Source organism: Nicotiana tabacum, chromosome 15, assembly GCF_000715075.1.
Source record: "Nicotiana tabacum cultivar K326 chromosome 15, ASM71507v2, whole genome shotgun sequence".
NCBI lineage: Eukaryota > Viridiplantae > Streptophyta > Magnoliopsida > Solanales > Solanaceae > Nicotiana > Nicotiana tabacum.
Window position 1 is genome coordinate 91,897,829 of NC_134094.1, and position 17,620 is coordinate 91,915,448.

The 17,620-nt window shown below is 39.5% G+C and overlaps 1 protein-coding gene across 2 annotated transcripts; it reads left to right on the forward strand.

The window, feature by feature from the left end:
- Positions 1 to 1,004: 1,004 nt before the first annotated feature.
- Positions 1,005 to 17,130, forward strand: LOC142169472 (uncharacterized). Of its 2 annotated transcripts, none has more exons than XR_012699359.1 (2): positions 1,005 to 1,595; positions 16,443 to 17,130. XR_012699359.1 is itself a non-coding variant. In XM_075231005.1 (2 exons), exon 2 carries the CDS (start codon positions 4,136 to 4,138, stop codon positions 5,411 to 5,413), a length of 1,278 nt encoding a protein of 425 aa, XP_075087106.1. In that variant the 5' UTR covers positions 1,005 to 1,595; positions 4,129 to 4,135; the 3' UTR covers positions 5,414 to 5,634. The 2 variants fall into 2 exon arrangements, 1 of the variants encoding a protein (XP_075087106.1); XM_075231005.1 differs by lacking the exon at positions 16,443 to 17,130 and adding an exon at positions 4,129 to 5,634.
- The last annotated feature ends 490 nt before the right edge of the window (positions 17,131 to 17,620 follow it).

Consider the following 17,620-nt stretch of genomic DNA (forward strand, 5'->3'; position numbering starts at 1 on the left):
ATTCTATTGGATGAACCGAAGTTTCCCCATATAAGTACCTACCATGATGATCAAATAAGAACACAGTGAACAAGCGAGGTCACGAACGCATTCTCTAGCAGGTAACTTATTTTTTTCACTGAACAAAGATGCTTCCAAGGAAATAAGATAGCAAACAAGATATTGAGTTGTTCCAAGGGTTTAGGAAAGTAAGCGGACTAGAACTAACTGCTATGCAATGGATTAGATAATATGCGCTGGTTGGAGACAAAACTATATATTTTCAAATAAATGGGGATGTCGTTCAAGCTAAGATACAATTCTAGCTTCACCCAAACGAAGCAAGAGCAGGAACTACTTTGACGTCTTGTCGTAGGGTCTATTTGTTTTTTTCTTTTTATGATAATAGCTACATAGTAACAACTAATTTTTGACCACACCCGAATTCTATACTATTTTAGTGTAAATATTTTTTCTAGGTCTAATCTTGATATTTTAAACTTTTATATTATTTTTTAAATTTTATTTGAAAAAAGTCAAAATTACAATTATTTAAGAAAATTAAAAATTACAAAAATAAATATTAACATTCTTAAAATACATATTTTATTTCTATTTGTAAAGAGAAAAAGAAAATTTACAAACAATATATGATTTCTTTTAATTAGAATTTTAATAAATTATGGTATTTTTCTTAGTAATATTAAAAGTATATGTAAATATTTAATTTTCACACACACACACACACGTGTGTGTGTGTGTGTATATATATATGTATAGGTGTGTGTGTGTTGTTTAGTCTAGAGTTAGTTCATTAATATTTGGTCTAAATAGTTCAATTAATTTCTTCTTATTAAAAAAAAAAAAAAGCAACAAGCATTCACGTGACCCTTACATTTTGGTAACAAATGTAACTTTCAAAAGAGATTCAATCCATCCATGATTCTTGTACAGTTACATTGCTTTATTTTCGGATATTGTGCAGATTTTCACTCTAACCTCTTCCCTCTATTATCTCATGATCACACACCCACAACATCACATACACACACGATCTCACCCTCATATCTCCGAATGCATAATCCCATTTCATATATAAAAGGACACAAAAAAAAAAAAGAAGAGAGGGGACGGATAGAGAAAAACCTAGCGCCGCCTATCATCCTCCTCACCAAGATCCCAGCACCAAAAAAACATACTGTGAAATAATTATCTTCTCCTTTAATTTTCTATTTTCCATAGCTATGTAAACTCACCACAACAACATCATCTTCCCCGTTGAGCATCACTTCATCTTCCCTTCATTATTAAAGCCATTTGCATCTCTAGAAATATCAAAACCTAACTGCAAATTTGCTCTCCAAAAGACAACATCCCTCTCCTTTCTTCCATTAACGCAACTGAGTTTCTCTCATCCCGTCACCACAAGACCCAGCAGGAAACAAAAACTCAAAAAAAAAATGTTCGAGGTCAGAGTCCGAGTTTTTTTTTCCGGCGAGCTTCGAGGTCGCCGAAGGACGTTGTCCGAGGTCTCTGTTAAGTCGTTCGTCGAGGTTGACGCGTCCAAGGTTTCCGGTCCTAAACATTTTCAGATTCAAAGAGTTGTTGCTCTTGAGGTCCATTCTTTCTTCTCTTTTGTTTTAGTTTGATAACACTATCTGCTGGTATCTGATTGTTGTCACGTTTTTGGGTGCTTAATGTGATGAATATGTTTGAATTTCTTTTCTTAGCTTAATACACTAAGTGATATCAGTAGAGTATAAGATTATCTGTTGTTTGAGTTACTTTAAAGGCTTTTAATTAATGATGAATCCTATAGTGCTAGGTTGCTAGGCATACCAGTTGGGTTGATTTGCAGTCTCACAAATTCAAAACAAGTTTTCTGTCATTGGTAGATAACAATAAGAGAAGGCACATTTCTAGAAGGCACTTTGCAAAAACTGGGCAGGATTAGCTAAAGTAACAGTATATTTCTAGAAGCAATGTTCGAATTCATTTATTTAATTAGTGATATATGTACTTTATAACTCAAATTCCGTGAAGTGTTATATTCATTCATTTGGAAACGTAATCACGTGTAATCAAATATTCAGGTGAGTACATCCACACTCCATGAATACTCATCTTAACCATTTGAACTCCAACACCCCTTTTCACGTAACTTAAGCCAAGAAGATGTAGTTATTCTCAATTTGGTAAGATATAGAATAGTTGGAATACTTTCCTTCACTAGTAAATTAGTTAAAATAATAAACACACACCCTCAAGTTCACCATGCTTTCCACATAATTCTGTTTCACAAATAATCTCAAAGTTAGCCTAGAATATTAACTTATAAATATTCGTAAAATGTTTTAGGCGTGTTCTAATCTATTATCGTGATTGTGTACACGTTCGCGTGACATAATTATGATTCTCAAAATAAATCAAGGTACGCGTTCGCGCGACTTTAACCGAACAATCCTAAAATAATAAAGTGTTATTAATTGTGTACACGTATGCGTGACATGATTCTTGACGCGCCGAACGAAATGAGTATACGTACGCGTGACTCATTTTGAGATAATTTCATAATCACGAATAATCAAGTAATTAAAAGCGGTAAAAGATAAAACGCACATAGGTTCTAAAATACGTAATTAAACAAATAATTAAGCCAGGTATATGATTATAAAGCGACCGTACTAAAACCACGAAATCCGGGAGTGCCTCGCACCTTCTCCCGGGTTAACAGAATTTCTTATCCGGTCTTCTGGTTTTGCAGACTTTAGAACATAGTCAAATTTCCTCGATTTGGGATTTAAAATAAACCGGTGACTTGGGACACCATAAATTATTCCAAGTGGCGATTCTGAAATTGAATAAATAATCCCATTTCAATTAATGTCATTTTAATTAGAAAAATTTCCTTATCTCCTCGGGAAAAAGGAGGTATGACAGCTCTGGCGACTCTGCTGGGGAACGCGAATCCAGAATCTCTGGTTCAGGGTTCAGAATTCGAGCTTGTAATATGATATATACTTGGCTTTATTGATTTGATGTTATTACTGTATTTTTGGGACTAATGTGCTAATTACCGCTTTGATATTACTTGAACTGTATTAAATTGTCCTCTCACACCTCCCTTCCGAGTCTTCTGAATTTATGGTGCACACGTGCGCGTGGCCCACTTTTCTGTTAGAAGTCATACCAATTAGAACGAGGCTGGGTCAGTAACTAGGCCGGGTAGACTTTCGTGCTCCCGGTACATTGCTCCCACCTCGGCTCGAGTTGTCCGCTTGGGTAAGCCATGTCTAGAACACACCCCCAGGTTTAAACCTAGAATAACATAGCCTCATGCCGGATCCCTAGTAGGAACGTTTGTTTGCATCATGTGCATTTGACTTTGGGGACTCAACACAGGGGTTGGGTCCGTCTAGGACATGTGTACTCGAGAATTACATGACCATCCTGATGCATCTTATGTGCTACTTGTGCATTATGTTTGATTTGGTTTGTGCATGTTGACCGATTTCTAAAATATAAATAAAAATATAAAAATATTGAGGAAAAACCGGAAAGAAGAAAATATGAGGGAGAAAATTTACCCGATTTTCGAAAATCTCAGTATTTACCCCAAAAAAATATAAGCCTGAATTTTTCAAAAAAAGTGTCATCCTATTCCTGAAATATTTACGAACTACGCGGGTCTGATTCTCACCGGATGTGAGATACGTAGGCAACCTTCATAGGGTTCAGCCCCATTTTTATAAAATAACTATAAAAAAAAAATGTGTCTAGTGTTTTTTTAATCAAAAAACAAATAAGCAGACCCAACTTCGGTTAATCCCAAATCGTTCCTGTCGGAATAGCCTTAGAACATCTTCAAAATTGTTGAAGGGTTGTTCTCGCAAGAACGGACGTGTCTGTCAATTGGGAATCACTTTTACCATAATGCCCTTCCCCCGGCCCTAAAGCTATCCTTGAAAGTAAGAAGGGGCCATAGTTGCAAAAATAGCCACCCTTTCTTCGGTCACAATTGCAAAAATAGCCCCCCTTCTCGTTGATTTTTCTTAAAATTGAGTTATTTACAAAAGATTATTTTGCAAAAGGAGTGCATTGGTTCTGTCTCTTGAGACTAGTGTCAACCCTAACCTTAACCACCCACAGGTACAAAATGAGCACTGTCCAGAACACACCATTCACAGTTGTAGACGAGGCTCCACTTCAGCTTCAGATGTGGTGGTATGATTTAGAAGAAGATGATCAGAAATGGGTCACCAAACACCTGGGAGCCCTTACAAATATTATGAAAATTAAACTACGGGACGATTTGATTGAGGCACTAGTGACTTTTTGGGACCCCGTTCACAATATCTTTCGCTTCTCCGATTTTGAGCTAACTCCCACTTTAGAAGAGATGGCTGGATATTCCGGGTTTGGCAGGGATTTGAGAAACCAGGAGCTCATATTCCTAAGGGCTCTTTCTGTACACCGATTCTTCGATCTTCTGAACATTAGTAAGCAAATTAGAAAGACCAACGTAGTCGAAGGGTGTTGTTTTTTTTACTTCTTGTACTCTAGGTTCGAGCAGCCACATGGGTTTGAAATGCATGAAAAGGGCCTTAACAACAAGCAGAACAAAGACACATGGCAAATTCATCGTCGCTTCGCCTTCATAGTGGCGTTTCTGGGAATTATGGTCTTCCCAAACGAGGAGCGGACAATTGATACCTGCATAGCCAGGGTTGTACAGGTCCTCACTACCAAAGAACATCACACTCTTGCCCCGACCATTCTATCAAACATTTATCGGGCATTGACTTTGTGCAAGTCCGGGGTAAAATTCTTCGAAGGGTGCAATATTTTGTTACAAATATGGTTGATTGAGCATCTCCGACATCACCCCAAGTTCATGAGCTATGGTCCGAGCAAGGACAATTTCATTGAGAGTTACGAAGAAAGAGTAAAAGATTACAACTCTCCAAAAGGGGTGGAAGCCTGGATATCCCACCTAAGATCTTTAAATGCAAGTCAAATTGAGTGGACTTTGGGATGGCTCCCGGTAAGAGAGGTGATACACACGTCGGCCCTAAAAAGTTATTTGTTGTTGTTGGGTTTGAGAAGTGTCCAGTCGTATGCGCCACATAGAGTTCTAAGACAGCTAGGAAGGTACCAAGTAGTACCTAAGGATGAAGATTTGAGTGTGCAAGTGATTGAGCTACACCCCGAAGCCCCACTCCCCGAAGCTTTAATCCAGCAAATTTGGAATGGTTGTCGCTACTTGAAAGGTGATACTCAGGTGCCAGATCCTGCGAGAGGTGAGGTAGATTCGGGTTATGCTATATGGTTTGGGAAGAGGTCTCGCGTGGATGATGTGCCAGAGCCCAAAAGGCCCACAAAAAGGCCGCATGTTCAAGCCTTTGATGATAAAATCCAAGAACGGTTGGCCTGAAGTGAACGGGAAAAGGGATATAAAACAACTATTCATGCCTTAGAAGAAAGGCTGAGAAACCTCAATTTTGAGAAAGACTTGCAAGAACAAGAAGCCGAAGGGGAAAAGAAGAGTCTGATCCGCAAAAATGAAGCCTTTCGTGCTCAACTTCAACTGATGAAGAAAGCCTCTGAAGTGCCAGTGAGAAGTTGGAAAGACCAGAGAACCATTGCCAATCTGATGAGAAAAGGTGCAAGATTATGATTCCCTCTTGGCAAAGATTGAAAAGGCGTTGGACAAAGCCAAGGAAAAGATCGTACAGCTAAATGAGAAGGACGAATCAAGTAAGGATCGCCAAGTAATAAAATTTGAAGAAGAGAGGGCTCAATTCGAGAGAGAGAAGGCCTATTGGGTACGTTCAGAAGCTCAGCTCCATGCACAGTTGGAAGAAATGAGAAGGTACAATAGAGAATACCAGCATGCAGATTTTGATAGGGAGATGGCTCAGGCGAGACTCGAGCAGGCTAGACTTCGGGCTCAGTTGGAGTCAGCCTTAGATCGTGAGGGCCACATAAGGGAGATAGCCACCACTCGCCAGCAGCAGTTACAAGATCGAGACCAGAATTTCCAGTACTTCAAAGAGCAAGTCCATAATTTGGCTGTTTATACCGCTCAAAGTTATGTGAACTGCCAAGGGATGGATTATGAGAAGTTTTTGGAGCATGCACCTACTTTTGCCCGTCATCTTGCAGCAGAGTTAGAAAGGATGTACCGTACATTAGGGGGTCAACCAGGGCAAGCCCCACCATGAGCAGATGTTCCAGTGTTTGAAAGCAAGAAGATTGTGGAGTTGAATTATAGTCGTAGTTGTTAGAACTTTTCATGTAGTAGTTATGTTTTAGTTTGAGTCATTGTTGAATCTTTAAAATCGCTGTCTTTTAGTCTTGTTAGAGTTTGGTAAGTCATTTTCAATGTAATGTCCTTTCTGTTATTGTATTATTTCGTTTTGTTAAAAAAAAAAACTACTATTATTGTTTTCCCCTGAACTACGTAATGGTCTGATTCATGCGGCGTCATGATACGTAGGCAATCCTCATTGGATGCGATCATAACCATAATTAATCTATAAAAAAAAATGATGAAAAATAAAAAGCGTTAAATTCAAGATGAAAATAAACCAATAAATCAATAAGCCGAGATGAAGCATAAAGCCTTCCAAGATCATTTTAGAAATGAAAATGGCATTAGGTGCATGACATATAATGTGTGATTAATATCTGCAAAATGTCTAACTCTAACACGTTTGTTGTTTGTCATTTTAAAAGATAAAGTAAAACAGAGGTGGTTGGTTTGTGGTTTAAACTGGCGACTCACCCTTACAACACGAGATTAAAAGGAAAAATTAGAATGGCAAACAACAGTGAGAATGAGTGAGATAATGATGATGTCCATGGACAATTGGTTGAACAAGGTTCAGGACTAGTTGAAGAAGTAAGAGTGTTGAAGCGACAATTGACAGAGATGTACCAAGCCTGGGTGAATGGACAAGCACCGCCCTCACTACCCATAGGGCCTTCGGATAATCTTCATAATGTGTCAATTGACACTCAAGTGCCTATCTCCATAACAAGTAACCCATTGCACCAACCTGGATTCAGTCCGAGCATTAACCTTCCCACTATCCCCAGTACCTCCATTCCGCGTCCTCCAATCGCACCCCTCAGAAATGACCCACCTACTATACCCATTGTCCATACTTTCACTGTCCCTCAACCGGCTCTTGCTCAAAAGTCCAATAATGATCCACAGCTGGATGCTCATGATGCCCAACATTACTCTCCAGAACTGACTTTAAAGGTTCCAGATTCATACAAGCATACTCCTCATAACGTGTTCCCAATTGAGATCGAAAAGCCCGAAAAGAATATGGAACAAGAGGAAATGACCAGAAAAATGAAGAGCTTGGAACAAACCATGAGAAACATACAGGGTTTGGGGGGCCACAAGAGTGTTTCGTTTAACGATCTATGCATGTTTCCCCATGTTCATTTGCCACCCGGCTTCAAGACCCCCAAGTTTGACAAGTATGATGGGCATGGTGATCCCGTTGCCCATTTGAAGAGGTATTGTAACCAATTAAGGGGAGCGGGAGGCAAAGAAGAATTGCTCATGGCTTATTTTGGGAAAGTTTGACAGGAATTGCTTCAGAGTGGTTCATAGATCAAGACATCTCTCACTGGCACGTTTGGAATGACATGGCTCAAGATTTTGTCCAATAGTTTCAGTACAATATTGATATAGTGCCAGACCGTTCCTCTCTCGTCAACATAAAGAAGAAACCAACAGAAAGCTTCAGAGAATATGCAATCAAGTGGAGAGAGCAGGCTGCTAGGGTCAAACCACCAATGAAAGAGGTAGAAATGATTGACTATTTTCTCCAAACTCAGGATCCTGATTACCTCCATTACATGTTGGCCGCCATTGGTAAACCTTTTGCTGAGGCGATTAAGATTTGTGAAATAGTAGAGAATGGCATGAAGTTAGGTAAAATTGTGAGTCAGGCAGCCCTTAAGGCGACCAAACAAGTAATTCAAAGCGGGTCAGGCAGTTTCGGAAATCCGAAAAAGAAGGAGGAATGATCCATGATGGCATCTGGGTTCGGGGGAGTTCAAAGAGGAATAGCTCCTTCTTACGTGCAATTCCAACAAGGATAATCCAATTCTCCTCAACATTATTATCCACCTCAAGGTCCCCGATACTCAGTTCCCCTGCAACAATACACAGTGTTTAATGCTCAGGCTTATGCTAGGCCTCTCAATCACCAACAATGGCGGGCACCGATTCCACAAGGCTCCCGTCAACTCCGGCCGAATTTTCAGGCAACATATAATCCTCGTCCCCGACAAGAATATGTGAGAGAACAGGAGCCAAAGAAAGAGTTCACCCCAATTGGAGAATCGTATACAAGCCTATTTCGAAAGTTGATGCAGTTAAAGTTGATTGAACCTATTATGCCGCGTTATGTGAATCCAAATTCAAAAGGTTTTGACTCAAATGCAAGATGTGAGTATCACTCTAACACCCAAGGGCATAGTACCGAAAATTGTTGGACATTAAAGAAAGCCATTGAAAATTTGATTGAAGCAAAGGCAATTGTGGTAACAAACAATGAGGATACTCCTAATATCACAAACAATCCGCTCCCAACTCATGATAATACACATTTTATTGGGATGATTTGTGATGATCGGGATTATAAGCAGTCTGGCAAGACAGAGATGGTTGTTAGAACCATAGGGCCAGAACCAAAAGTGATAGTGAGCTCGCCGCAATTGGCACCATTGATGGTGAAAGGTGCGAGTTCTAGTTTGAACTTGGCATGTTCTGAAAAAAATGATTCTCTATGTTCCTGGAAGCACAAAAAAGGTTGAGGTTCAATTGGGTGGGCCAAAACTTTACATCCCCGGGGGCATTCAAAAGATCATTCTGAATAATGGTTTGAGGAATATAACAGAGCCAGTCATGATCCGACCTGTTGCCCAACTCCTAGTGACAAACACAAAAGCTATTCCCTGGAATTATAACAAGACTGTCATGACATACAAAGGAAAAGAGATAGTTGAAGAAACAGGTGAAATGGGGGGCTTGACCCGCTCTGGAAGGTGTTATTCACCAGAGGAATTGAGAAAAGCTAAGTAAGCCAGGGAAAGTCACTTGCCAGTGAAAGAACCCGTTGCAGAAAAAGAAGCGGAGGAATTCCTTAAGAAGATGAAAATGCAAGACTACTCAATCATTGACCAACTAAGGAAAACTCCTGCTCAGATATCTTTGTTATCTCTGCTTTTGCATTCAGAAGAGCATCGTCGTCTGTTGATCAAAACTCTGAACGAGGCATATGTCTTAGAAAAGACAACGGTGAATCAGCTAGAAAAAATAGCTGAAAGATTCTTTGAAGTAAATAGAATTACTTTCAGCGATGATGATTTGTCTGAGGAAGGGGCTGGCCACAATAGAGCTTTGCATCTTATGGTCAAATGTGAAAGGCACTACGTAAAAAGAGTCATGATTGACGGAGGCTCAAGTGTAGATGTGTGTCCTCTTTCTACTCTACAACAGCTGAACATTGACACAAACAAAATTCGAACCAGTAATGTCAGCGTCAGAGCTTTTGATGGTTCAAAAAGAGACACTATTGGGGAAATCGAACTCACCATGACAATCGGCCCGGTTGATTTTAACATTGTCTTTTAAGTGTTAGATATGGAAACTTCCTATAATTTTCTTTTGGGAAGGCCGTGGATCCATATGGCCAGAGCTGTACCATCCACCCTATATCAAATGGTCAAATTCGAGTGTGACGGGCAAGAAATTATTGTTCATGGGGAGGACGACTCATCCGTCTATAAAGACCCGTCCATTCCATATATCGAGGCCAAGGAAGGATGTGAATCCATCATATATCAAGCATTTGAAGTGATTGAAGTGGACCAAGTGGAAGAAGGAAAACCAATTCTGCATCCCCGTCTTTCAGCCACATTTATGATGATAGCTTCGCTGATGTTGAGGAACAGCTATGAACTAGGAAAAGGATTGGGATCCTCTCTGCAGGGAATTGTGAACCCCATTGCTCCATTTTCGAAGAAAAATACCTTTGGCTTGGGCTTTAAACCAACATCAGCTGACATAGACAGAGCCAAGGCCCGCAAAAAGAATGGTTGGAATCTGTCCAAACCAATCCCTCACATTGCCTACTCTTTTGTCAAGCCACAATTTGAAGAAGTCCAAAATCCTTCTACTCAGGATGCCATTGACGGAGTTTGCCAGGGTCTCAAAGAGATGTTCTATGAGATCAATATGGTTCAAGTTGGGAAGGGCCCTAGCCGTGTAAGTGTTCAACTAATTGGTCCAGATACATCGCTCAGCAACTGGGAAGCAACTCCTCGTCCCATCAGGAAGGAGTCTTGGTAGCTTGTTTTGTTGTTTTTTCTGTATTTGGATTATTTTAAGGGTTGTAATCCAGATATTTTAGTTTAATTGCTTTGCTGTGATGTTAACCCTTCTATCCTTTCAAATTCAATGAAATGAAGTTCCATTTTCGTAGTAAAATTCTATCTTTTTATTTTCCTAATTTTTGTTAATTTCTTATCATTTTCAGTTTCGATAATGCTGTCTTTAAAAATATCACATGCATGCGGAATTCATGCTCAGATCTTAAAAAGTTGTCTAATCTCGAAATAATGAATCAAGAAGTTGAGTATGACGAAGATGAGGCTTTTAGAGAAATAAAAAGGGAATTGGATCAATTTGAGAATAAGCCTAACTTAAATGAAACTGAGGCAATTAACCTGGGAAGTCCTGAAGAAACCAGAGAAACAAAAATAAGCATTCATACTGAACAAAGGACGAGAGATGCCATAATTCAAGTTTTGTTCGAGTACAGAGATGTATTTGCTTGGTCGTATGATGACATGCCGGGTTTGAGTGCCGATCTAGTGGTCCATAAGCTTCCCACACATCCTAATTTTCCACCAATCCAACAAAAACAAAGGAAGTTTAAGACAGACATGAGTGATAAGATTAAAGAAGAAATCACGAAGCAACTAAGTGCAAATGTGATCGGGGTCGTCCGATACACTACATGGTTAGCAAATGTTGTGCCAGTGCCAAAGAAGGATGGGAAAATCAGAGTTTGTGTTGACTATAGGGATTTAAACAAAGCAAGTCCAAAGGACAACTTTCCCACCCAACATTCATATCCTTGTTGATAATTGTGCTAAACATGAAATCCAATCTTTTGTGGATTGTTATGCCGGATATCACCAAATTCTGATGGATAAAGAAGATGCAGAAAAGACCGCCTTCACAACTCCATGGGGAACTTATTGTTATAGGGTCATGCCATTCGGTTTGAAGAATGCAGGGGCAACTTACATGAGAGCCATGACTACCATATTCCATGACATGATGCATAAAGAGATTGAAATGTACGTTGATGATGTGATCATTAAGTCGAGAACACAAGCTTACCATGTGCAAGACTTGAAAAAGTTCTTTGAAAGGCTACGAAGGTACAATCTCAAACTCAATCCAGCCAAATGTGCATTTGGAGTTCCTTCTGGGAAGCTTTTGGGTTTTATAGTTAGTCGAAGAGGCATTGAGTTAGATCCCTCCAAGATAAAGACCATTCGAGAGCTGCCTCCCCCGAAGAACAAAACAGAAGTCATGAGTTTACTCGGAAGGTTGAATTACATTAGTAGGCTCATCTCACAGCTTACAACCACACGTGAGCCTATTTTTAAGTTGTTGAAAAAGAACGCCGCTATCAAGTGGACAGATGAGTGCCAAGAAACTTTTGATAAGATCAAGGAATATTTGTCAAATCCCCCTGTTTTGGTCCCGCCGGAACCTGATAGGCCTCTGTTTTTATATCTGTCAGTAATGGATAGTTCCTTTGGTTGTGTTCTGGGTCAACATGATGCCACAGGCAAAAGGGAACAAGCAATATATTATTTGAGCAAAAAGTTCACCACTTATGAGGCCAAATACACTCTTTTGGAAAGGACATGTTGCGCCTTAACCTGGGTCGCCCAGAAGCTTAGGCATTATCTTTTGGCCTATACAACTTACCTCATATCCCGAATGGATCCCCTGAAGTACATCTTTCAGAAGCCGATGCCAACAGGCAAATTGGCAAAGTGGCAAATCTTGCTCACAGAGTTTGATATTGTTTATGTCACTCGCACTGCCATGAAGGCACAAGCTTTGGCTGATCATCTGGCAGAAAACCCGGTTGATGATGAGTATGAATCTTTGAACACATATTTCCCAGATGAAGAGGTTAATTTAGTTGAAGAAGTAGTCCAAGATGACAGTCAAATTTGGAAACTATACTTTGATGGGGCTGTCAACATCAAAGGCGTAGGGATTGGGACAATTCTGGTATCACCTACTGGGCAACATTACCCTGCTACGGCGCGACTTTGTTTTTTCTGTACAAACAACACAGCAGAATATGAAGCTTGCATCATGGGTCTGAACATGGCAATAAATCTAAATGTGCATGAATTGTTGGTGATGGGAGATTCAGATTTGCTTATTCGGCAGGCTCAAGGTGATTGGGAGACTCAAGACATCAAGCTCATTCCATATAGACAATGTGTGGAGGATCTTAGCAAAAGGTTCAAGTCCATCGAATTCAGGTACATTCCCAGGTTTCACAATGAATTAGCTGATGCCTTGGCCACCCTAGCCTCAATGCTTCCATATCCGGGTAATACTCACATTGACCCATTAGAAATTCAAATTCGGTATCAATATGGTTATTGCAATACAATTGAAGCAGAACCAGATGGTGAACCATGGTATCGTGATATTAAACAGTTTTTAAAAATAAGAGAATATCCAGAACATGCTAACATGGATCAAAAGAGAACTATTAGGCGACTCTCTAATGGTTTCTTTTTGAGTGGGGAAATCCTATACAAAAGAACTCTGTATTTGAATTTGTTGAGATGTGTGGATGCCAAAGAAGCTGAAATGATTATGAATGAGGTGCATTCGGGAGTTTGTGGTCCGCACATGAATGGATATGTTCTAGCAAAGAAAATCCTTCGGGCAGGATATTATTGGCTTACTATGGAACGAGATTGCTTTCGTTTTGTTCGCAAGTGCCATGAGTGTCAGATTCACTCGCCACCTTCAGAGTTGTATCCTATGTCGGCTCCTTGGCCTTTTGTTGCTTGGGGAATGGACGTCATTGGCCCAATCGAGCCAAAAGCTTCAAATGGGCACAGATTCATCTTGGTTGCAATTGATTACTTCACCAAATAGGTGTAAGCTATTACATTGAAAGCAGTTACCAAGAAAGCAGTAGTAGACTTTGTTCACTCCAACATCATCTGTCGTTTTAGTATTCCAAAAACCATTATTACAGATAATGCTGCTAATTTGAATAGTCATCTGATGAAGGAGGTATGTGAACAATTTAAAATTGAGCATCGCAATTCTACTCCTTACCGTCCCAAAGCTAATGGAGTTGTTGAAGCTGCGAATAAGAACATCAAGAAGATTCTTAGGAAGATGATCCAAGGGTCTAGACAATGGCACGAGAAGCTGCCTTTTGCTCTTTTAGGATACCGGACAACTGTCTGTACATCAGTTGGCGCAACGCCCTACTTATTGGTTTATGGAACTGAAGCAGTCATACCTGCTGAAATTGAGATTCCCTCTCTCCGAATCATTATTGAAGCAGGGATTGAGGACACTGAATGGGTGAAGTCCCCATTGGAACAGTTGAATTTGATTGATGAAAAGCGATTGGCGGCAGTTTGTTTTGGTCAGTTATACCAACAAAGAATGGCACGCGCTTACAATAGAAAAGTGCGCCCAAGATAATTCGAGATAGGACAACTTGTTTTGAAACGTATATTTCCGCACCAGGAAGAAGCAAAAGGAAAGTTCGCCCCAAATTGGCAAGGTCCTTACCTCGTCAAGAAAGTATTGTCAAAAGGAGCTCTACACTTGGCAGATATAGAAGGAAAGGTGACTGATATATCCGTCAATGCAGATGCGGTCAAGAGATACTATGTATGACATGGCTCTGTTGGGGCATTCTTATATTTAGCATTTTCAGGTTGGGATGACGAAAGGCTATCATTCTCCTACCCAAACACTGGTCAACCCTAGTTATCCCTTTGAAGCCTTGTTTATATTTCTTTGGTTTCCCCTCTTTTGGAACCAATGTACTTTTAAAAAAAAAAATTAATCAAAACAAGTTCATGTTAATTGAACTACGTTCGACCTGATTCCGAAAGGATACGTAGGCAGCCTCAATCTAGGGTTCGGTCACACCAAAACAAAAATCCACATTCCCCCAAAAGTGAAAACTAGGGCAGATGTCACAATGGTTCGGCGATGATTTCGCTCGAAAGGTTCCAAAGTTGTAATTCAATCCAAATTCTTTTTACCCAAATCCTTTCAAGTCCTTCCGATCAATTGGCGAGAATTTTCAAGAGTTGGAGGATACGATTACTAGGATCATATACAACCAAATTAGAGAAATAAAATGAGAGAGTCCTATTGGTGAAAACCCTCATGGGCACTGTAGGGCGATGGTAAAAAGAGAAAAATAAATGAGAGAGTCTTATTAGTGAAAACACTCACGGGCACTATAAGGCAATGGTGAGTTGAGAGAAAGACAAATGAGAGAGGTCAATTGGTGAAAACCCACGAAGGGCATCATTGATCGATTTAGGTCTTCATATATCTTGGCACAAGGATGGTTAAGACAAAGAACTCAGTTTCAAAGTGAAGTTTACAAAGATTTCGAGAATTAGAAGATTCAAATGGATCGGGTATCCAGTCCAAAATGCATGTCATATTCATTGAAGTCAGCATATTCCTCCAGATAAGTCCTTTTTTTCCCCCTGAAAGGGACACTTCTTGATCAAGTTGTAATACCTGTTAGTTCACTTTCTTGTTTTCTTTTGCATTACTTTCTTGAGTCCCTTTCAGTCTAATTTTGTCAAAGCAAAGCAAAGAAAAGGCCACAAAATTAGTTACAGTTTCCCCGTTATATAAAGCAAAGATTGTTGGGCATAAACCGTATGGGCAAAGGCATAAAGCCATATGTGATTTTCCTTGACGAGCAAAAGGCTGGAAGGACTGAACAATGTTCCAAGGGTCAACAAAAGTTACTCAGTTAAAAGATTTTTAGGAGCAAGGTTGTTTGCACCACAAATACAAATGGTGATAGGCACAAAATAGTCAGGTTTCGATGTTGAAAAAGAAGATCTCCAGAAAGTAAGGATAGAATCTCCCGGCAATTTGTACGACCATCGACTGAGTTAGTTTTTTTAACAAGTGTAATGGACGCAAGGTCAAGTCACCCAAGAAATCAAGGCCATAAACTGACCACCATTTTAAAACTAACGAATCTTTCTTTGTTCAAAACAGGAACTGAACAGTTTTAGGAAACAGTTCGTGAAGGGACGAACCCCACCAAAAGAAGTTCTCAAAATTCTTGTTTTTCTTCCAATATACATATAATCATGTTATTTTTAGTTTAATTTTAGGGAATCAATACCCTATCTTCAATACAGGGTACTACATCCCCTGGCTGCATTATTTATTGCCTACATAGGGTACGTCATTCCCTAGTAGCATACCAGAGTGCCACGAGCCTCATTTTATTTCTAACACAGGGTACTGCATCCCCTGGTCGCATTATGTTTTGCCTACGTAGGGTACGACATTCCCTAGTAGCATTCCAGAGTGCCACGAGCCTCATCTTATCACCAACACAGGGTACTACATCCCCTGATTGCATTACTTTCTGCCAACATAGGGTACGACATTCTCAGTAACATCTCAAAGTGCTACGAGCCTTATTTTTATTGCAAACATAGGGTACGACATTCCCTAGTAGCATCCCGAGGGCCACGAGCTTCACCTTATTGCCAACACAGGGTACTACATCCCTTGGCTGCATTACTTTCTGCCAACATAGGGTACGACATTCCCTAGTTGCATGTCAGAGAGCCACGGGCCTCATCTTGTTGCCAAACACAGGGTACTACATCCCCTGGTTGCATTTTAGTGCTAACATAGGATACGACATTCCCTAGTAGCATCTCAGAGAGCCACGAGCCTCATCTTATTGCCAAACACAGGATACTACATCCCATGGATACATTTTTATTGCCAACATAGTGTATGACATTCCCTAGTAGCATTTCAGAGTGCCCCCAGCCTCATTTTATTGCCAACATAGGGTACGACATTCCCTAGTAGTATCCTAGAGTGCCACGAGCTTCATCTTATTGTCAACACAGGTTACTACATCCCCTGGTTGCCTTCCTTCGTATTAACATAGGATATGACATCCCATATTATTCAAAAAAAAAGAAGGAAGAAACTCGTGTCTTTTTCAATCCTTTATTGTGCAATAGCAAAGATAGTTTTATATATTTTCAATAACTCACAAAAATTTCCTAGTGCAAACTGTTGCAGAAAATTTTTGTTTGTTTTGTTTGTTTGTGATGACTTGTAGGTTTTTCTGCAAAGTACGGATTGGATGTGCAAAAATAAGATTCCATCTCTTGCCAGAGAAAGTGGAATATTTGATCTCAATACCAGCCTCAACCAGCTTTGGCGTAATGCATGCGGAGACATAGGGTCTCAAGATCCATCTTCTCATCAGCTGATCAAGAAACAAGCCTATGAGAATATTTCATAGTCTATTACACCGAGAGCTTCAAGTTTCAGTCTAAAGTCAATGGGGAAGCAAGTCAAGAATCAAGACAAGATTCCAAATGGTATTTAGATAGGAATTTTGTAACTCTTAGATTTCAAGAGTATGTAATTTTCTCTGCATTTTGATGAAATAGTAGGTACCGCAGATCGGAACCTCGACAAAACTTCACTGGACTCTCCATCTAAGCTTACTCCATTATTCTTCTTCCACTTGAACTACATGTGACCTGTTTCCCTTACAAACCGGGATATGTAGGCTGCCTAAAACCAAGGCTCGGTCGTAACCTCTTCTTTTCCTTTTTAAATAATAGTGAGGTCAAAAATCAGTCACCTTGTTCACTTTTATTTGCCTGAAAACTCTTCATGTTTCCAAGCAAAGAGGGGCATGCTGCGAACAACTAATTTTTTACCACACCCGAATTCTATACTATTTTAGTGTAAATATTTTTTCTAGGTCTAATCTTGATATTTTAAACTTTTATCTTACTTTTAATAGGTTTCATTTGAGGAAAGTTATATATTAACATTCTTAAAATACATATTTTATTTCTATTTGTAAAGAGAAAAAGAAAATTTACAAACAATATATGATTTCTTTTAATTAGAATTTTAATAAATTATGGTATTTTTCTTAGTAATATTAAAAGTATATGTAAATATTTAATTTTCACACACACACACACACGTGTGTGTGTGTGTGTGTGTGTTGTGTGTGTGTGTGTGTGTGTGTTGTTTAGTCTAGAGTTAGTTCATTAATATTTGGTCTAAATAGTTCAATTAATTTTTTCTTACAAAAAAAATAAAAATAAAATGCAACAAGCATTCACGTGACCCTTGAATTTTGGTAACAAATGTAACTTTCAAAAGAGATTCAATCCATCCATGATTCTTGCACAGTTACATTGCTTTATTTTCGGATATTGTGCAGATTTTCACTCTAACCTCTTCCCTCTATTACCTCATGATCACACCCAC

Bases quoted from the DNA above. Each gene is read 5' to 3' on its own strand.
- LOC142169472 (XM_075231005.1), top strand. From the start codon at position 4,136: ATGAGCACTGTCCAGAACACACCATTCACAGTTGTAGACGAGGCTCCA.